The sequence below is a fragment of the Centruroides sculpturatus genome, unplaced genomic scaffold (genome assembly GCF_000671375.1).
Source record: "Centruroides sculpturatus isolate CEXI.00-Female unplaced genomic scaffold, Cexi_2.0 scaffold387, whole genome shotgun sequence".
Taxonomy (NCBI): domain Eukaryota; kingdom Metazoa; phylum Arthropoda; class Arachnida; order Scorpiones; family Buthidae; genus Centruroides; species Centruroides sculpturatus.
Window position 1 is genome coordinate 550,237 of NW_019384709.1, and position 22,691 is coordinate 572,927.

General features: G+C 30.0%; 1 protein-coding gene across 1 annotated transcript in view; it reads left to right on the plus strand.

Annotated features, from left to right (window-relative positions):
• The window catches only part of LOC111627759 (ATP-dependent RNA helicase TDRD9-like), a 164,513-nt gene that overhangs the window by 89,763 nt on the left and 52,059 nt on the right, over window positions 1-22,691 (plus strand). Inside the window, exons 21-26 of the mRNA XM_023371388.1 lie at window positions 117-224; window positions 8,686-8,789; window positions 18,783-18,905; window positions 22,117-22,204; window positions 22,289-22,393; window positions 22,465-22,578. Coding sequence (XP_023227156.1) covers window positions 117-224; window positions 8,686-8,789; window positions 18,783-18,905; window positions 22,117-22,204; window positions 22,289-22,393; window positions 22,465-22,578 — 642 coding nt within the window. The remainder of the gene's footprint in view (window positions 1-116; window positions 225-8,685; window positions 8,790-18,782; window positions 18,906-22,116; window positions 22,205-22,288; window positions 22,394-22,464; window positions 22,579-22,691) is intronic.

The following is a 22,691-nucleotide window of genomic DNA, read 5'->3' on the forward strand; positions in this document are numbered from 1 at the left end:
TCTAAGGTTATTTAATTTGTGCTTTTTTTTTAATTATTATTATTATTATTTTTTTGTTATCTGCAGTTTATATATTTTATGTTGAATCTAATTTAAACATTTCTTTTTAAATATAGCTTATCATTGCTGCAGCATTTTATCCCAATTATTTTGTACAAGAAGAAACTGATGAAATAGAAATTGCTAAACAAGTTAGCGGTAGAGATCCATTGAGAACAGTTGAGGTTTGTTTATAAACTTTTATACTTCATAAAAATATTTTAATATTATAAATCTAAATTGAAGTAAAGAAAAAGTTTTTAATGCTAACTATAAATTTTGATAAATTAACAATTTGAAAGAAATATTAGTTAGATTGTAAAACACCATTCAACAGCCCAGAAATAAACTAACAAAATGGCATTACACAAAAACAACAAAAAAATGAATATGTTAGTTGCCAGACTTGGACTTTGGAAATAGGAAAAAGTAACAACAAAAACAGATTAGTTTGCAACAATGATTAGAGTAATAAAAGTCCAAAGTAATTGACTGTATCAACAAAACAAAGATTTATTGCAAATATTATGAATGAACTATGTACAAGATGTTAATTAAAAAAAACATGAAAATATATTAGTGATAAGAAACTAATCAGTTATAAACAATCAGAACTATAATTAGTCCAGATCAAAACCAAAACAAATGTTCACAAAACTTTCCCAACAATTGGGAAACTTAAATCTAACTTAATATTAATTCTCCACAAGAACTGACAAAGTAAAACAGAACTAGTTTATTTATAAACAAAACAAACTCTCTTATGATCTAAACCACCTAATCATCATACCAAAAACACCAGAAAACCTTTTTTATAGCGAACTCACCTTGCTTATTTGCAGAAGCTTCACTTTGTTGTCTTCACTGTTGCTGGAGTTTTTATACACATTGGTGTGATGTCACAATTAACCATGCCACTCTAACTCATCTGCATAGGTCGACATTCCAAGGAGATGTGGAAATGGGTCGAGTTATCCAATATGACAACTAAAAGTTGAAAAACCGGGAAACTACAATTAGGAAAACACAGTAGTGTTTTATACAGTACTATAGAGAAGTTTCAAAGTTGCATGTCATGTGATAAAATGCACATTTGCTCTGCCCCTTTGCCATGTTTGTGGTCTAGCTTGCACTTGGTTTGTTATTTGACAGGTTGACAGTGCTTTTTTTCAGTTTAAACTTAATAGAACTGCAGTGCTTTTATATCATGGACAAAGTTAAAACAGATGCTTTTCTGATGGACTATTCTCGCAGTCTGACAGGACAAGATGCTGCTTTATGTGAAGAGCAAGTTTCATTATGTTAAGGTGTTGATCAACAAGAAATCAGCATCTTCATTGTAGATCAAGAGTTTTAGCCTAAAGCAGAATTTGGTAACATCATAAACTATTTGGTTTTGACGACAAATTATTACACAAGTGAAAGCTTACAAATCTTTAGAGGCCCATAATTATCTTACAAGTGGTTATGTTTCTCCTGATATGCAGTTGGATTGTGGCCACTCATACCCCATATACACTGAAGAGCAATTGAATTAGGGATAGCTGTGCATTATGCAAATTTTGAGTTGTATGTAAGCATGAAAGTGATTTGCAGATGAGGCAAGCAGCAGTTTGACAAGATAAAGAGTACTGCTAACGGTATCAGTAATAGTCAGAAGCAAAATGTAAAAATCTAAGAGGCATTTAATTGTGGACAAATCGTTGGGGCCCGACAAATAGGTCATTCCATTTCAGAAGTAGTGGAAACACTGGGATTTTCATTCACCACTATGTTGAGGGTGTACCATGAGTACATTGATTCCGGTAAAACCATTGCTGCCAGGGTCAACTGCCGTGGACAACAGTGTGTGGATGAGTGAGGTTGTCAGCAGCTAGTCTGCATTGTAACGGAGGATAGACAGGCGATAGTGCAACAGATCGCCCATCAATTTAATGCTGGTACACAGCAAGGTGTAAGTTGCCACACCATACAAAACCATCTCCTCTCAATGGGGGTACAGGAGTCATTGTCCTACAAGAGTCCCCCTGCTGACTGCACTAAACAGGACACAACAATTAGCATGGGCACGGGAACATTGCCAATGGACTGTCGAGACATGGAGAAATGTTGCCTGGAGTGATGAGTCGAGATTCACTTTGGTACATGCTAATGGCAGAGTATGTATATGCTGTAAACCACATGAAGCGATGGATCCTTCCTGCCAGCAGGGGACTCTTCAAGCTGGCGGAGGTGGCATTCTTGTGTGGGGACTGTTCACATGAACTCCTGGACATGTGAACAGTCCAGGGACAAATGGAACCCCTGGTACATGTGACAGCATCGCTGACAGGTGAATGTTACCAGGATATCCTCGACGACCATCTACTCCCGTTTGTTTTTTCTCCACAGTCTACTACAGAGATTGTCTTTCAACAAGGCAAGCACTGTGCCATCACTTCTGAATTGTATTGAAATGGTTGGGTGAACATTCCACAGACCTGACCTCAATCCAATTGAGCACATCTGGTATGGAATTGAAAGAGATGTTCGAGGCTCCGACCACCTTCCATCTAATCTTCATGATTTGTGAGAGATTATTCAGGAATCATGGATACGTATGGCTTCCCATTGCTTCCAAAGTCTTATGGAGTCCATGCCAAGACAAATCGCAGCTGTCACCAACGCAAAAGGTGGTGCTACATGCTACTAGACAGGTATCCCTAATTTAATTGCTCTTCAGTGTATAATGTTAGCACCCAGTTTAGTGAATGACGTCATAAAATGAGGAAGGTTTTCCTTTGGGGAAAAAAATTTTTTCAATAATATATTATTATTAAAAAAAACTTATCATTATAGTATGTTACGAGGTCTGTTCAAAAAATACGCAGACTGACATCATAAAACAAAATGTACTTTAGGTAGAAGTTACATGTCTGGGCCCCCTTCAAAGTACTCTCCTTCCCAACGCACACACTTATCCCAACGATGTTTCCACTTGTTGAAACAGTCCTGGTATGCTTCTTTTGTAATGTCCTTCAGTGCCTTTGTTGCATTTGCCTTAATATTGGGAATTGTCTCAAATCTTCTTCCTTTCAAGGAAGAAGATTTGAGACAATTCTTTTGAGTTTGGGGAACAAGAAAAAGTCACAAGGAGCAAGTTCAGGTGAGTATGGGTGGGGAAGAACAGTGATAGAGTGTTTGGCCAAAAACTCACGCATTCTCAGGGCTGAATGGGCTGGAGCATTGTCGTGATGGAGAAACCAGTCGTCACTCCTCCACATTTCTGGCATTTTGTGACAAATGGCGTCCCTCAGACATTTCAGAACTTCAATGTAGTAAGTCTGGTTCACTGTGAAGCCTTGGGGGAGGTACTCGTGGTGAATAACACCCTTAGCATCAAAGAAAACGGTCAGCATCATCTTGACATTGGTGAAACATGCCATATGCTTCATCACAACATCACTGTAAGCTGTGTTGAGTATAGCAAATGTAGCAAATTCAGTTGCAGATTTTCCAAGTTTAACATAAAATTTCACAGCAATTCGTTGTTCCGTCAGGTCATTCATTCTGAAATCTGACAAATGAAACAATTGTGCTTCACTGAAAATTTCATAGCTAATCAACAAATAATGATATCTGTAATTGGAAAATGGCTTTATCACCAGACGATTTGTACAAACCTAGCAACACTAAGTAGATTCTCCTGGAACCAACTGGAGCCACGAAATTCAAACAGTTCACGTATTTTTTGAACAGACCTGTACATATAAATAATAAATAAGAATGACAGGAACAACTTAAAGGTTACTATGTAATGATTATTTGTTACTAATATAAAAAAAAATCATTGTAAAAAGTAACATCATGAGCAACATTGCTATTAGCTATTTAGCTAACTTAGCTATTTTTAAATGAACAATGGAAATTATTGGTTTATACTTTAAAAAATACATACTTTTATTTATGCAAATTAGACTGGAAGGACAATTGGTTCAAAATTCACTTCTAATTCTTTATCTGCTAAGCGATTATCTTTGCTTAACACTTTAATATTAACTCTACAAGCAGAGACTAAGAAAACAAACTGAAAGGTGAAAAATAAAGTTAGAACACAATCATTATCTATTCAAACTAAAATCTGCAATTGTTAAAATCATTTAACTTTATTTTGTTGCTACTAACAAAGGGATTTATGCAACCAGCTTGTATACACTTTATGACACTAATGCAAAAGTTTATCTAATCATTTATTGATAACTAGTAATCAAATGTTGTTTCTTATTTGAAATGAAATGTTTCTGACAAACTCTTGTATTGATATTCACTTTATCCATATTAAAATTTTTTCTGCTTAATTCTCGAGAGCCATGCAAATTGCCTTCATCATGAAAGCTCCTCAGTTTGGGGTCTTTGAAGACAAATAATACTGGGAATTTTAAAAAATGGTGTTTCTTTGTTCTTGAGTGAACTAGCATTACACTCAATTACACAACAATTGACCATAGTGATATTTGTGACAAATAAACAACAAAAGAACTCCAGCTAAAGCATGTCATGCATAAACACAAATAAAACATTAACCACAGAAATGATGCTGGACAATTCCGCATGCTCCTGACGTTACTTGTGATGTTGACTTGAAACCTCTCTATAGGCTTACAATACATTGTGTACTCCATTTGCAATAATGCTGTAGATGATAAACTGAAAAATTTGTTTAATGTTTTTTTGAGCATTTAACTCTTTGAATGCCTTGAAAACATCTTTGCTATTGTCAATTGTTGGCAAGTAAGGATTCTTAATGTCTCTAGCGCACAGGTTTTGGTTGGTTGGTCTCTAGCATTTAGGTTTGGGGTTGGCTCTTCTAGTGTTTCATTCTCTTTGCTATTAGATTCATTCTTATCAGAATTTGTGTGATGATAATAACAACACTTGCTGAGGAACACACTTCTACTATGCTGTAGTCTGTTTCATCAACAGATGCAGTTTTTCGTAGATCATGGCAATGTTGCAGCAGTTCTCCCAATTGAACATTCTGTTCTTCATCTTTATCTTCATCTTGAACTGTTATTATGGGACAAAATCCTGCATGTTTAAAGCAGTTTGCAATGGTTAAGAATGCTACATTTTTCACTTAACCTTCACGTAATGAATTTCATCTAACGGAAATGTCAGTTGACTTTTTCGCTTTATACAGCATGAATCAAGTCCAAAATAAGCTGCTTTCGATAATGACGTTTGAATGAATGAATAATACCCAATCCAGTTGTTGCACTATAGCAGTGCCATTCGGTGATAGAGTAAACACTTTAATCACTTATAGTCCTTCAACTTTTCTATGAGCAGGACAATTGTCAACAACGAATGCTATGTTTCTTTTTTGCTTAATAAATTGGGAGTCATATTTGTGAAGAATTTCCTCCCAAACTTGGAAGTCATCTAACTTTTCATATTTGCCTTGTATATGACAGGCAATCTCTTCACTCCCTTGAAACATCGGGACAGTCAAGATTTTCCTATAACTAAGGACTTCATTTTTTCAGAGCCATCAGAGTTTGCTCTGAGAAGAATTGTAATTTGCAGCTTTGATTTGCTTCCACTGTGGCAACTCTTGTTTTTAAACACAGCAGTTTTCTCCAGAAGCAATTTGTAGAAAAGTCCCAGTTCATCAAGATTGAAAACATTTTCTGGTTTATATTATTTCTCAATCTCTTGTAAAACTCTCTCTTTTCAAGTTTCACCTGAGGTCATGTCAACAGATTCTTTTTCTCTACATAGCTTTTTAAAAGTCATGCTGTGGCAACCTTTAAATCTCTCTAACCATTCATCATTGGCACTAAAGTTTGTTTCTACTCCAAGTACATCAGCAATTTCCACCACTTTTTTTTTCAGTATCGACCCTGAAACAGGAAGATTCGTTGCATGAATTTGCTTTAGCCAACATACCACATACCAGAGCATCTTTGACATCTTTGTACAGTTACTTTCTCTGGCATTTTCGAGACAGCCATGACAAAGACCCAACAAAAAGTTTCTTAATTTCCTCTTTTTTCTTCAGGATTCCCACCAATGTTGTTGTGTTGTTTTTAGAAAAAGTTTTTTTTTGTTTTGCAAATTTGGTTTGCAAAAGTTTTATTATATTCAAATTCAGATACAAGTTTGTATTTTTCCTTCAAAAAGCATAAGCATTGTTAGCTTTTGGATACTCATTTCTAACAGAAATGTGAAACGTGCTGCAAATAACACATGAATGAAAGGTGAGAAAATTCAAAATTGGATACTGCTATGATGTTAAGCTGTGTGGTGTGAACTCGTTTTTAGGAGGGGAGTTGACTTAACACACATCTAAATGAGTGTGGGACAGAAAAAGTATGTGAATTTATTTTGTGGCAGAGTTAAACTGTGTTGAGTAAACCAGAGTTTTTTTAACATTAATGCCTATGCAAGTCGGCTGGAACCACAGAAAACTGACTACTAAACTGACAGTGTCTAATTATACCTATGACAACTTATGTGGACTTGGCCTATCCCCCTGATTGGTAGGTTGTAGATGATAGAGGGTTTTTTCTTCATCCAAGAAAAATTTCTCAAGGTTAGGATGAAGGGTGATATTATTTTCCAATTTCTGGATGATGGAATTCCATTTTGGATCTCGTCTCTGTAAGTCTTGAATTTGGGTTTTGGAGTAAATAGGTACTGTATAAACTAACAATTATTATTATTATTTTTTTCTTTGTACTGTTTCGGTTATAATAGTATTTCCAATCTTTCCAAAAAAGTTCTGATTTTTAAAATCGGTAACAAAAGGATTAAGAGAATTCTTTAACTTCACTTGGAGATCACTTAATTCAAGATGCCATTGATACATTGGCAATGTCAGCTTTGAGTGTCAGTCATACTTATGATAAGGTTTTATCATTATTTTAGAATTTTGTATAGGAAGATGGAGTTTTTGTCCTTTGAACAAAATAAAATGTCTCCAAAATAAATAATGATAACTAAACAAAATCCCAAAAATTAAAGATAATATTTGGACTTGCATCTTACAGACTGCTTTATTGCAGTGTAAGTATTTTTACTATATTATTATTAAGGTTAAGATACTATAAGTTTGTAGCTCAAACTTTGGTTAGAATGGCTTTCTCAGAGGTCTAAGATTTTTAGAATTGTCTGTTAAAATTGATCAAGAATCACTGCTATAAACAGTGAATAAAATTTTAATATCTTTTATTAAAAATGTATTTAAAATTGTAAAAATGCATGTTTTAAAAACTTTTTTGTGCATTTAGTTGAAATATGTTTGTGAAGATGAATTGGAAGTTGATTTGAAAATTATCATCAAAAATTTTAATTGTTTAAATTGGGTTTCATACTCAAATGCAGCAAAGGGCCAGTCAAATAGATGTATAGATTAGGGTTGTATTTAATATTATTCAGTAAACCAAAACATACTGTAATTCATGGGTCGCCAAAGTGGTCAATGTAATATTATTGGGGGGGTCGATGGAAAAATTTAAACTAAAAATGACGAAGTTTTTTTTTTTTTGTCTTGTACACTTGCACTTGTAATAAAACTTTACGATGGGGGTCAATGTGAAGTTTTGGAAAGTTGTTGGGGGTCAACGGTTATAAAAGTTTGGCAATCCCTGCTGTAATTTGAAAAAAAGCTTTAACAAGGGCCCTTTTGTTGCCAGACCTTTACAACTTATGAAAACTGTTTAGATGTTTGAATTTTTTCTGTTTTAATCTCTGCAAGCTGTTAGAAAAATTGATTTTTTTTAGGAAAGAAATCATCAAGGCCACGAGCTGGATATGAAGCCTTAATGGGTCATATCTGGCCTGAGGACTGCCAGTTTGAAACCCCAATTTAAATAATCAAATTTCTAGAATAACTTCATTTTCACTAGACTTTTAAATCCTCAGTGTAAGAAACTTTGGAAGGAATCATGAACTAAATTGAACAGTTATACTTAATCTAGAGAAAATGTGATCACTTTTCATTAACTTATGAGAAGTAATTTCATGAGTATATATAGAAAAAGAATTATATCATCATGGAAATTTATGGCAATTATAAACAAAATAAAATGTCTAAAACTACTGGAGGGTCTCAAAATAGGATAATATCTAAGTAAAAACTTAGAAAAGTATCAGCAATTTGTCAAAAATTATATTTTGAAAGTTGGTTTTAATATAAATATTATGCCAACTAGTGACATCTAGTGTCAAAAACATCCTGATACAGAAACAAGATATCTCGGGTCCACCGGTCAACATCATTATGTTTTGACTCAAGATATTTTGGGAATACCAGAAAATAGGTTAATAAATCATTTTACATGCAAAATAAATGATACTGATAAGATCCCTAGTTGCTAGAGATATGACAATACTTCTATTATTTTAACTGCAAGTAGTAAATTTACTATTTTGAAATATCTCTGATCCAAAATTCTATAAGTTAATTAAAAATTAGCCTTAATGTAACTCAAAAAAAATCCTGCAGTTTTAGACTTTTAGCCTAATAAACTGGGTTATTTTGAGCTATAAGATAATTAAAATACATCTTGAGAATCTTGTTAAGTTATTATGTAGGTATTATTGATATATTTATTCAGTTTTTGAAAGTTTAACTAATTTTAGTTATAATTAATTATTTATTAGGTAAGAGGATTACCTCCAAATCAAGGCCAGCTATATGTAACAGCATTAAAGAATTTACTTTCTCACTGTTCAAGAAATATGACAATACATTTTGAAGAAAGAAGGTGAATAAAGGTTTTTTATTATTATTTTTGAACTAACCACTAATAAGTATTTAAAAAAATGAAATATCTGAATAATTTATATACTTTGCTTTTTTTTACAAACATGCATTCTATACTTTATTTCCAAAATACTTTTATTTGAGTTGTTTCTTTAATTATCTAAAAGTCAGGTTTTTGTATAAGTTTATTTCAATGAAACAAATCTGCAAAATTTATTGTTTTTTACAATAAATTATTATTATTTTTTTTTATAAGAAAGCTTGTTATGAGTTTTGAAATTAGATTTTCATTTTTTCTATATAATAAACATGTAATATTGAATAAATTTTTATTTTTGTAATTTTAATGTAATATATCATTAAAATTTAGACATTACATTCATTTTCAGCAGATAAATTCATATTTTTAGCTTCCAATATTTATTGTAAAGTTAAATTGTATAATTTATTAGGTTGCTTGGAAAATAATGGTCAATTTTTCAACTCACTTTTAAAAATAAAAGTAATTGCTATTTATGAGTGTTTTATATGAAATTTTACATGCTTAATAAGTGATGTGTACTCATAAATAATTCTCCTATAATTTCTATCAGAGTACAATTTTGAAGCATTAATAATGAAGATGAAAAAAAAATGCATTTACTTTACTTGCACGAGTTCAAACTTAGTCATAATGCTTCTCAAACAGCTGCCAATATCAACAAACATGAGGAGAAAGGTCTGCAAATGATCGGACAGTACAAAGGTGGTTTAAGAAATTTTGTAGTGGCAATGAGAGCCTTGAAGATGAAGGTAGTAGACAGCCATGCACTCTTGACAATGAACTTTTGAAAGCAATTGTTGAAGAAAACCCACATCAAAGTGTCAAAAAAATGTCTGAGACACTTGATGTCAGTATTTCAAATGTATCTGACCAGACCATCTAATGCAAATTGGTTAAATTGAAAAAGCTCAATAAATAGGTTTCACATGATGGGCAATTGACAGGATGACACTGCAGAAACTCAATGACTTGGCATATGAGACTTTACCGCATCCTCCCGATCTTTCACCCACTGACTACCATTTTTTTCAAGCATCTAGACACTTTTTTAAGCAACAAAACTGAGGTGGAGGCTGGATTCAGAGATTTCTTAGCATCAAAGCCAGTGGATTTTTATTGACGAGACATAAATGATCTTGTTCATCAATGGCAGAGATGCATAAATATTCAGGGATCATACTTTGACTAATTTTAACATATATAGTGTTAAATTTTTTAAGAATAAATGTTTGTTTTTGAAATTGCCAGTATTTTCCAAACAACCTAATGTTTATCCTGCTAGAGTTATCTGGGCATTGGTCCCTCTTTCCTGGAAATAAAACAAGGAATTATTATTATTCTTGCTCTATATATTAAAAGTAAAATGTTATAAAATGCTTAAAAATTATTACATTCTCTTCATGGTAAAAATATATCTAACTTAACTAGTGCAGTGGTGATTTTCAACACCCCAAATGTTTTAAAAGTTGCACTATTCATAGATTTCGCAAGAAATATTTGTTTCCTCTTCCGTAGCTTCATGATTTTATGTGTAGAGCATGCTCAGAAATTACTACGATGTTGCAGAAATTCCAGTAAGAGAAAGACAACAATTCTCAGGGGGGTGTCCAAACACCCCACAATATTAATTACGTTTTTTTTTAAATTTTATAAATATTTATTTAGTTTTTTTATTTTTAAAATAACTATAATGTGACTACATTTATTATTTATAATATAGATAAATTATTTTTATTCACATTGATTATTATAAGTTTATTTTAATTCAAAATGGCTGACTTTCATAAACACACTGAGAAAATACCAAACATAGCAAGCTGCTTGTCATTTGCATTGAGTGCCAAAGTACAATGTCAGCTATTGAATCAGAGTGACAAAAATGCTTAAAAAACAATTTAGATTTTTACTATTGGTTTAATAATAAGATCTAATGTAATGAGTTTTGATAAATGTTGTTTTTTATTTTCATGGATTTATGTACTAATATAATATGTAATCATACCTGAATATAATCATATGTATAATGACACATGCCTTTACCAAATAAATGAGTAAATCTTTATGAATTTTTACTTACATGGTTTATGGACCCAAAAAAATATCGGGGTGGACAAACACCCCACTGCATTAATACCAAAAAAAATTCAATGCACTAATGCAGGGTTAAATTAAGGATAAAAAGTCACTTTTTTTCTGGCTGGGATTTGATGTACTGTTACAAATCAATAAAAGTTCAATTTTAGAAAATTTTTTCAGTAAAATGTAATTAAGAATCTAATTTGTAAAATAGCAAAAGAGAATTTTATTTATAATTATATTTAATTACATTATTAACCTTTTACTATTTTAATTTATGGGGATGACAATTATCTCACCATTTCCTAGTTTAGGAAATGATTTGCATAATCAAAGTGATATTTAGTGCTAATTACATTTTACAATTTATCGAAGTTATAATGATAATTTTTAATAAATTGTTTATAAATAACAATGATAATAAAATTTGTTTACAAAAAACTTTGTACAGTAATACCCCGAACTTACGCGATAGGTGGGACCAAGCGATAAACGCGTAAGTTGGGGTATAATTTCACATATAAATACATATAAATAATTTTTAATTGGGGCTGAAGACTAAATAAAACAATAATTTAGAAAAAAATGTTTAATAAAATCTTAGATAATATATATGTATAACAAATTATATTATTATACAATTTTTCACATTTACTTGATTATCATACCATAATTTTAACATTGTTTCCATCTAAGGGATAATACCGTGATGTTTATGAATGATGCTTGAATTTAAAGATTGAGCATTTTTTACAGCTTTTGAGAATTTTTTTTACCTTTTATAATTGTTCTGGTCGTCAGTTCCAGTAGATCAAACTTCTTTGCCAATTCAGAAATTTTCATTTTTGTATCGAAGTCTTTAATAATGTTAACTTTACATTCCAAAGATAAAGTTTTTCTTTTCTTGTTTGATGCAGAAGAATCAGTTCTACTTCATTTAGATGACATAGTAGAGTCTCTCAAATATCTGTAGATATAATAAACACGGAAATAAATAACACAAAATAAATTGTAGCTATATGTTGATTCCACGCGACACGTCTGAACATGTAAGCCGAACAGTAGTGTGGGGGGGAGTGAGTAATCAAAAGTTGCATGGCACTCAAACAAAAGACGAATCGACGAGATTTGAAAATCGTGTAAGTTGAGGTATTACTGTATTGTGATTTTTTAAATTTTATATAAGAGTTCTAATGTCAGTTATGTATAAAAGATTTTTGTGAAGTTGATCATTTATTCTTTGTCTGATCTGGCTTTGAGTGCCTATTTTAAATTTGTTATTGAGAAGTTCATTATGGTGGTTAACATTTTTCTATTATCAGGATTATTTCATAATCAGTTTAGTGATAATTGAAGTGTGCAATGCTGTAATATTGTAAATGCCAAAAAATAAATTTTTCAGGAGAGGTAAAAAAACACTTTGTTTAATGAATGAATTCATTTCAGTTTTACAATAAAATGGCAAAAAACTCACTAGGTTACAAATTCTCTGGAATATAAAAATGATGTAAATACAAGATGTAACATTAAGTGCCAAAAGTCATGTGACTTGCACTCTGGTGCTTTAAACATTATACCTTTACATAAATTCATTTCAAAATACAGCCACTTACAGTGCCAATATTGCCGCAATATTCTTTTGCAGCAGAAAACATTGCATTTAGAATTCAATTCTCCAATAAGTTGTATTTAGAGAAAAATGGCATTTACAACATTATGGCATTGCACGCTTCAATTAAGTATGTAATTTGTGACTAATTATATTTTTGTATATTTTGTAATTATTTAATAATTCTTGCAGAAAATTTAAAATTGTGCTTGTTGAGAAATGAATCTTCTGCATTTGAAGTTGATAAATTAGTGTAATTTGTTGTCATCATAAGAGAGATTTGTGAAACATTATAACATTCTGTATTAATCTTCTACATTCTTAGTTTGGAATCTTCTGTTCTCACAATCATAAGTTGTGGAGTCCTATATTGAGCTGAAACTTGTTTGTTGATTATTAGGATGACACCAGTCAGTTTCATAGAGATCTGACAAACTTGCTGTATATATGGGGAAGCCTTTATTTTTCTATGGGTAATGACCAGAAGGGAGACAGGAGACTAACTTTTTTTTTTCTTTTTGAAACGAGATTTAATGGATATGCTGCAATTACAATTATTCACACAATTTTTATTTTATGTATTTTTTTTTTTATTACTGTTGTTTATTAATTTTATTGTTTATTTTAATTGGGTTTTCTTTGTGGTGATAATTACTTGTTCTCCTGAACACTACCATGTATAAAGCTAAAGAAAAAGAACAAATGATACTTGGTTGCATGACTACAACCAATAACAATAGAATACAATTTGGGAAAGAGATTTGGGACTTGAATGGGTCAAGGGATCTTGAATCACAAATATCTGAAAAATTGGTAGACAAACAATTCTCCTTGCATTTGATTGGATCTTTAAACTATTACCAAAGCCTGCTAGAGTTATCTGGGCATTGATCCCTCTTTCCTGGGAGTTTTTTCTTGTCTGTGTCTCCAATTATAATTACTGTTTCAACATGACCAAAAGAGTCAAGTTTTTACCAATATTAGATTAAATTTATCGTTTAATGTTTCTTAGCCTTATGATTATATATATATATATAATCATAAGGCAATAAAAAAATGTGTGACATTAATGTCACACATTTTTTTATTGCCTTATGATTATATATATATATATAATCATAAGGCTAAGAAACATTAAACGATAAATTTAATCTAATATTGGTAAAAACTTGACTCTTTTGGTCATGTTGAAACAGTAATTATAATTGGAGACACAGACAAGAAAAAACTCCCAGGAAAGAGGGATCAATGCCCAGATAACTCTAGCAGGCTTTGGTAATAGTTTAAAGATCCAATCAAATGCAAGGAGANATTAAAAAAAATGATAATATTTTTATGACTTTCTTTTTTCTCACTTAATGAAAAAGCATTTTATAATTATCCAGAAATAGATTATTGAATTTATTGAAAATTGCTAATAAAACAAAATTTTTTAGGGAAATTCATTCTAGCAGATGGAATTTTTATATATTTGATGTTTCCATGTTTGTTCAAAATTTAGTTCCTTGATATCAAGTAAATAATACATTTATAGAAAATTTATGTTGATTTGATAAGGTGCAGTTAGTGCTGAACACTGTAGAAATTTCATACTTAGGTACCTGAGTAATTCAGGCAATGAATGCTTTCAGATATTTTTTACTTAAAGGCATACTCTTTTTCCAACTTTTCAAAAATTCATATTAATTTATATCTTTGTCTAATGATTTAATAAAAATGGACTGTTGATGATGATGTTAAAACTAATTAATTATTATAATATATAAAAAAAATTGATAAATTGTTGATGGCCAGATGGCTTAGGCAGTAAGATGTTGGTCTACTGCTCTGGAAGACTCTAGTTTGGATCCAGGAATTTTTCAGGAAATGGTATATCCTAGATATGTTGGCTTCCATCCCTCACCATCTGGCTGCTCCATTGTGAGTATCATTAAACCCAAATTAGGCCTGAAAAAATGTCCCTAGTGCCCACAAGGCAAAAAGAATACAAAGATTAAATGTTGACGTAGTGTGAAGATGTGATTTAAGCAGGTATTCCATTTGGGAGTGCGCATACAATCAAGAATTTGTAATCATAGAAATGTATTAAAATTGTAGATTCCTTAAACACATAATTACCAACTTAAGCAATTTTTTGATTTATGTCAAATATAAAGAACTAATTTATTGACATAAGCTTACAGTTAAATAAAATTTGTAATGAAAACTTGTACTATGTGCAAAAAAATTTTTTTAAAAATCAATTGAAAGTTACTTGTGTATTGTTTACATTTCTACTAAATAAGTACCATTCTTTAATTTTATCATTGGTAGAGTTAGTGATTAACTTTGTATGCAGTTTCTTAAACTTTGCATGAATGTATCTAGTGAGATGGTTTTAATTTTTGTATGTAATAAGACATTAGTAACATCAGTAAAACTAGCACCATTATACATAGAATATATACTAAAACTGCATAATTTTTCATTCTCATTTCAGAAACATATATCTTAACATCTATGTTCTCAACTTACATCTATGTTTAAACTGAGATTTTAGCTGACTATGATCTGCAATGAGAATGAAAACATTCCTTCTAATAAAACATTTGTCTTCCTAAATTAAATAATTTTAGTATATATTCTAAGAGTTATTTATTGCTTTTTGCTTTATAAGATTATATTGTTTTAAAATCACTTAAAATTAGAATATGTGAATAATGATCATACTGTATAACTTTTTTATTTTAATGTTTTGACAATTAATATAGACATTTACTTTTTTTACTGATGGTTGCAGATAATTTTTAAAAGTTAAAATTACATGTTAACTTTTCATTTTTATTTTAAAAATATTCTAAGAGCATTGCAAAATGCTGGCAACTTCTGAATGGGATTAGACTGGATCTGTTTTCCATTGGTCAACAACCTGCAGATCTTTCAGAATGTTTCTGTGGCTCTTGGTGCCTTTCTCTTCTATACAGAAAATGTTAGCTGATAAGATGGGTTGATGAATTATTATTATATCTTAGCAAATGCAGTTGAACCTGTATTTCAAATCTCATGAGAACAAGAAAAAAATTTGAGATAGACAGGTTTCAAGATATAGAGGTTCCTGCACAGTACAGTGATACCTCAGGATATGAAATTAATTCGTTCCGAAACTGAGATCGTATCTTGAAAAGGTCGTAAGGTGAATCATTTTTCTCCATATGATTACATGTAAAACCAAATAATTCGTTCCAATGCGAAAAACACACTCAAAGCTAAGTAGTTCATTAAAAAAAATAATAACTATAGTAAGGAAAACACTGAAAAATGCATTTTGTAAATGAGTAAATAACCATAATAGGATAATAATTGATTAAAAAAAAAAATCTAGCTATATTTGCACTTTACCTTTGAGGATAGACAATGGTGGAGGTGTAAATGGTGGCGGAAAGGAGGGAGAAGGGAAATGATACTAAAACTTAACTTACATAACATAATGTAACAATAACTTAGAAAAGATTAAAAAATTAGTGTTGTTTTATATATATTTTTTAAATTTTTTATTCACTGCTTTTTGCTTTCTTTCCTTCACTTCCACCAGCACTTTCACTGGATAGAGGTCGCTTGGTAAAATATCTATCCAAAGAGGTTTGGCTTTGCCTACTTTTTAAAATGTTTCTAAAATGACTTAGGCAAATGTCATTACTCTGAGCAGCAATACGGCCAGTGTGAACCTTGTCGGTATGTTTCTTTTCAATAAAATCAGTCACTTTCTGATAATACCTCAAGATTTCCTTTATCGAGCGAGATCCTTCCATGACGAAGCAAACGTGGGACTGAGACCGATGAACAGTAGTGAATAAAAAATGGTGCTATGAACGAATGTAACGTTGTATGGTGAGTTTTTGTTCGTATCGTGGAGCAAAAATATGTTCGAATTTCATGTCGTATCCTGAAAATTTCGTATGCTGGGGCGTTCTTATCCTGAGGTACCACTGTATAAACAATAATAGATTTGATTGGAATTATGGTATTTTATTAATACAATGGCAGATGCAGTATTTACTTGTATTAAGTATTAAATAAAATGTTTTTGACATACATTTAACAGAAATTGTTTGTTAATAGTTTCTGATGCCCAACTTTCTTTAACCAATAAGATTTAAGCCAAACTCATAGCCAATCGGAGAAAAGTAGCATTAATTGCAAATATTTACTGTATTGCAAGAGATATTTCTCAGCTACAATTTATGCTATCAAAATGTAGTCACTGAGCTTTGACAATATCTGTTTCAAATTTAAATTGAGAGAAATCAATTGATAAAATTTTTTCATTCTCTGGCAATTCCAATTTTTTATACTGTAAGCATTTGACTATGTGTAATTTCAATTACAGAGTTTTCTCTATGATTTGTCAAATGTTAATTTATTAAATTCTGTGGTAAAGGAATTGGTAAAAAAATTTTCACATTTACTAATTGCTTTGTTCTAAGACAATGTGTAATTTTTCCTCACCTATCAATATAAAGTCATTACATAATTTGACTTGATGGTTGTGCACTTTTTATTTCAATGTAAAAAGGAAGAATGTTCTTTTGTCTGATTCTAGGCCTTATGTAAGGTCAGCTGAAATTTGCATATTCTGCCAATTATTAAGCATTTGTTGTTTTTGTTTAATAAAAGAAGTAAAAATTGGTTTCAGATTTGGTTAATTCTTAACAGTAATCATATTGTAGAAATTGTGTTGTTAGTTAATTCAGTTATATCTAAACTATCATCAGCAACACGGTATCTAAATCCAAAATTTGTTTTATAGAAATGCTTTGCAAACTGGGATAATTATGTAAGATTATACTATTTTGATTAAAAGTGTTGATTAAAGAACAATTTTGAAATATAGAAGTTTCTTTTCCATTTTTAGTTCAGCAATTTCTTATTCCATATTTTTTATTTTTTCTTTCATTATTTGAAATTGGCCCTTCAACTCTCAAATGCACTCACTTATAGAATTTAGATAGTCTTTTGTGGAAACCATCTGATTAGCTAGTCTCGCATTAGATTTATTAATTAAAATTGGGATTCTATTCCATAAATCTGTCATTAACCTATCCCTTGTTGAAATTTCTTTCCATTGCGTGTTGTATCACGTTGAATTTTTGTTGATGTTAAGCCTAAAGAAAATTTCATGTTTTAGAAAAAATAATCATAGCTATTGTATCATCCGAAATTATATTTTTATTTTGCACAAACAAAATAGATGTATTAATAAATGTAAAAACAAAAAAATTATATTTTGGAAGTTGGTTTTAATATAAAAATTATGCCAGCTAGTGACATCTAGTGTCAAAAAAACATCCTGATGCAGAAACGAGATATCTCGGGTCCACCGTTCAAGGTCAACATGTTTTGACCCAAGATATGTTGGGAATACCAGGGAATATGTTAAGGTGTTTGACATTTCATCCAAATTTATTAGTAGTGTGGAACTTAATGTGTTTGACTAATCTGACGATTTTCTGTGGAATCTGTAGATCTTTATCAATCTGTGAGATAATTTCTATGGATCTTTATCTGTTAGTGAGTTGAAATCAGTTATTAATTTAGTATTAGAAGGTCAACTTGCCACACCCGAATTATACCTGGCATGTATCACTAACATGCCCTCAGTGCAAAACATCCAGAGAATGCTATCTTCAACAACACATATCTTCAGACGACCAAGCTCTACGGAATATACTAGACAAGAATGGACAAATTCAACTCACAATAGCATATCTGAGGCAATAAACTTATATGCAGAACTACAGGACATACAATAGAACAACTATGACATAGAAAGACTCAACATGGTATACAGCAATATAGCTGGCTTGACCTGGCACCTTTTGGCCTACCTAGGCTCTTGTGCTACAAAACACCAAATCCAATCAACTTAATATTAGGAGTAGTGAGATGATCTTTCCTTTTACTTGATTTAGTAACACTCAACATAAGTCTTCCACATTTTGCTAGAGATCTTTGCAGGATTAGGTTCCATTCTAGAAATGAATAAAAGTATTTGTATTAGATTAATATTATCCTTTTTTCTTGATTGAATACATTTAAGAAGCGCTTACACACAGAATTCCTTCATATCACTGAAGTCTGAAACTGATTTATTTAAATATTTAACTTTAATAAAATTTAATTGTTAATACATTTATCAAACATTTTCTAAAATGTTAATATTAAAATTATCTCATTTTCATTATAAATTTCATTTACAATGATTCAATTCTATAAATTTTCTTTTTTAGGCAGTTACGAATGCCTTTGCAGCTTCAGATATATGATAAAGCTGAGGCAAGCAGAAAATTGGAACAATTACTTCAGTTGAGAAATGAAAAATGTAGTAAAGAGAGAAGGCTGCAAACTAACAGGTTACTGTTATTTTTCTTTAGGAATAATAGACAATTTAACATATACTACCAAATTAAGTAATGTTTTTGATTAAATTTTACATAGTAAAGATTTAATAAAATTTAATATAATAATTTTATTCTTGAATTTAATGTGGTACCAAGTTTCATATATATATATCCATTTGTCAATATATTTTTTTTTTTATATTGCAAAAGTAAAATAAATTTTATATATTAAAAATGAATTCCAAATGGTTTTTACAATGAGAAGAATTTAAAATACTGTGTAGTCTGTTTTTTACATTTAGTAATGACATTGCTCATTGCAATTTTATCCATAGCTTAAATTATTTGTAAACTTCCTATTTCAAAGCAAATGAAACTATGTTTATTGTATAGTTAACAAAAAATGACAAATATTTTTTTTTTTCATTTATATACGGTTTCCCATTTATTGATAAAATGATTAACTAGGACCAAAAAAGTTACTACTTTAAGTGAATCTACTTAATGTGGGGGATCTTGAATTTATAGGAAGTCATAAGAAAAATGTTTAATTGGGTTTCAATAAAACAAAACCAAATAATAAACATGAAAGAAATCTTTATTATCCATATTTACACATATGTAAAATATTTATTATTAGTATAATTGAGTATTAAAAATTATTTCTCATAAATATTATTTATAATTGAATTTTAGAAGGGCCTGGTTGTGTTTCATTGTTTTTACTGACTACTGCGTTTTGATGTATGAAAAATGAATCTAAAGTATGCTGTTTCCTGCAGTTTATTTTTTCATTTATAACAAGATGATAAGTCTTTCATCCCCCACTCAAATTTTTCTGCCCGTTTTGTAAATTGGATTGTTTTTAAGAAAATAATTGGTGATTTTGTCACACTTTGCAAATGTGTCTCACAAACTATCAATGGACAGCCCATTTTCATTGGGAATTTTATTCAAACCTTCATTACTGCCTTTGATTTATTCAATTGTAGGCTTATCTAATTCTGCCAACTCCTCATTTGTTAATGGCAAACCATGAGAATTGAGTAATCCTTGAATGAATAGAGAAATTGTTACTCTAGCAAGAGTAACAATTTCTGTATAAATCTGTCAAGTCAACATAATGAGCAGAGTCATTGTCTAAAAGTAAAATTATTTTAAATGCAATATTTTCCTCTCTACATTATTTTCTTGTTGTGGGCACAAAATAATCTACAAACCTATCACAGAATATTTCTCTAGTCATCTGTGCTTTCTCATATGATTTCCAAATTACTGGGAGTGAAAATTTTGCTACGTTTTTTTAAAGCTTGAGGATTTTCACTATAAAAAATTACCAAGTGTTTAAGCTTCTTGACTCTCTCAAAGATTTGATTTGTCCTTCTAAATAAATAAATGATTTATAAGCCTAATTCACTGTAATGTAGTTGAACTTTGTTAAATAAATATGGATTATTGAAAGAAAAGCTATATTATTCATTTCATCTTAAGGTTTTTAGATTGGTCCCTTGAAAAACTTTTTAACCAAGTTAGTTAGTTTGTGTGTGTGTGATTTAAAAATTATTACAAAGATTTGTTAACAATTAATTATCTTTTGTTACTGATATTAAAAACTGTTAGTTGTGTAATTTTCATTTAACTGTTAATTATCAATTAACAAGCAATATCATACAAATTGATGGAAATTATTTGAAAAAGTATTGGGTTTTTTGCTCTTAGATCTAAATATCATCTGAAATGTAAGAAATAAAATAAATTTTAACTAGTAAAGATGTTGGTTTGAGAGTTCTATTAGAAAAAAGCTAATGTTGGACTGGAAATTCAAAAATGTATTTTGTATCATCAATTCTGATATCTATATATTAGTCTATTCTGTTTTTATTAAGACATAACTCCACAAATAAAATAAAATGAAAATATTAATTTAATGGAGGAAGAAGGAAAATTGTAAAAAATTAGAAATAACAGATATAAAAGATTTTTCAATTACCTTGACTCATCAGGAATGCTGAAAAATTTTCAAATAGAACACCAGTGCTAGAAAGATAAACTAGTAGATACAAACTATTAGTGGTTACAAAAGAAAAATTTTAAAACATGAATTGTATGGGGAAACTACAGTAAAACAATATCATTATTTAAAGTTAGTTTTATAATAAAAGAAATGTATTTATCAAGTTTATACTCTTAAATATTTACAAGTATACAAAGTGTTTCCAAAAATAATGAATGATTGTTTATAGTAAAATGAAAATACTGTAGTTTATGTCAAATAATAAGTATTGTCATTGTCAAAATAAAGTAAAACAGATTCCTTGTCTTTTTATTAACATACTAAAGCATTTAATATATTTTTTGATCAAATGACTTCAATTGCTGCTCATAAGTTTTTTATTTCTTTAAAATAAACAAAATTAAGGATTTTTAATGGCCCTCTAATTTGGAAAAAGAAGAAATCAAAAATCTGATTAAATTAATAGCATAATTATAACTCCTTTGTGCTTTTCACAAAGGATAAGCTAGATCAGTGTTTCTCAACGGAGACGATATCGTCCCCATGTGGGCGTTTTTCCATGTTGAGGAGGCGATTAGTAACAATTTATATTTTGGGGGGCGAAAAACAATTTTCTGGGCAATATAGTAAAACATTATATTAAGAATAATTAGATATTTTATTCATTATATCGTACATTAATTAAACAAATAACATTATACTAGTCAATAGTCTATTCAATGCAGTACGAATTTGGCGTTAGTCTTGGCCCTCGGCATTGGAATTTTGAAGTGAAGGCGGCGACGATTCGTTACAGGTTGAGAAACACTGAGCTAGATGATGACAAATATTTGGCACTGATCAATTTATCATGAATGAAAATGAACACGCAGTGCACTGTATCAATCAATGACTATATCAATAGCGTACATAACCAAATTGCTGATTGTTACAGTGTACTGCATGTTCATTTGCATTCATGATAAATTTATCAGTGGCAAATATTTGTTTTTATCATCTGTTTTATTTTTTTAAATTTTAATTAGTGAGTACATTTTGTTAATAATAAAAATTATAATAATTTCTTTAGAAATTAATAGTGAAGTATTGGAATCTTTTTTACTTTGAGAATTATAAAAGAATATTATAAAATTTTTATTAGGATCTTTATCAAAATTTTTGGACCATACCTTGTATAAAAGATGATTGTTTTTTTTTTTTTTTTAACAGAATTTTTATACAAGTAACAGATGATAATATAAATCAAGTTGCGCTTCCGTCGCTCAATACAACAGTTATTCGTATATTTGCTACTTTTGTAAGTTATACAATCTTAACTAAATAAATTTTCATTTGTAAATTTACGTTATTGAAATACTGATTAACAATAAAAAATATACAGATGGTGGATTGTGGACATTTTTGGGCTCAATACAGAGATACTAGTGAAATGAATTTACAATTTTTAAAAGATGCAATAAATTTGAATGAAGCGCAAAATTTTCAGGTAAATTTTGATTCCTTTTATATTATTATTTTTAATATATTTTAAAAGAGAAATATTTATTTTATTTATAGCCAGTGACAAAAATATATCCAGGAAAAATAATTTTGGCACCATTTTTTGAAGCACACAATACCATGAGTTATTATCGTGCTAAAATTGAAGAAATAACTGAAGACGGCATTAAAGTAAAGTTTAAACTTTTTCTTATGTAAATTTATTTTAAAAAAATAATGTGGTATGTTTGTTAGATTGAATTAATGTTTTGGAGTCAAAACCTATTGAAAATAATAATTTCAAA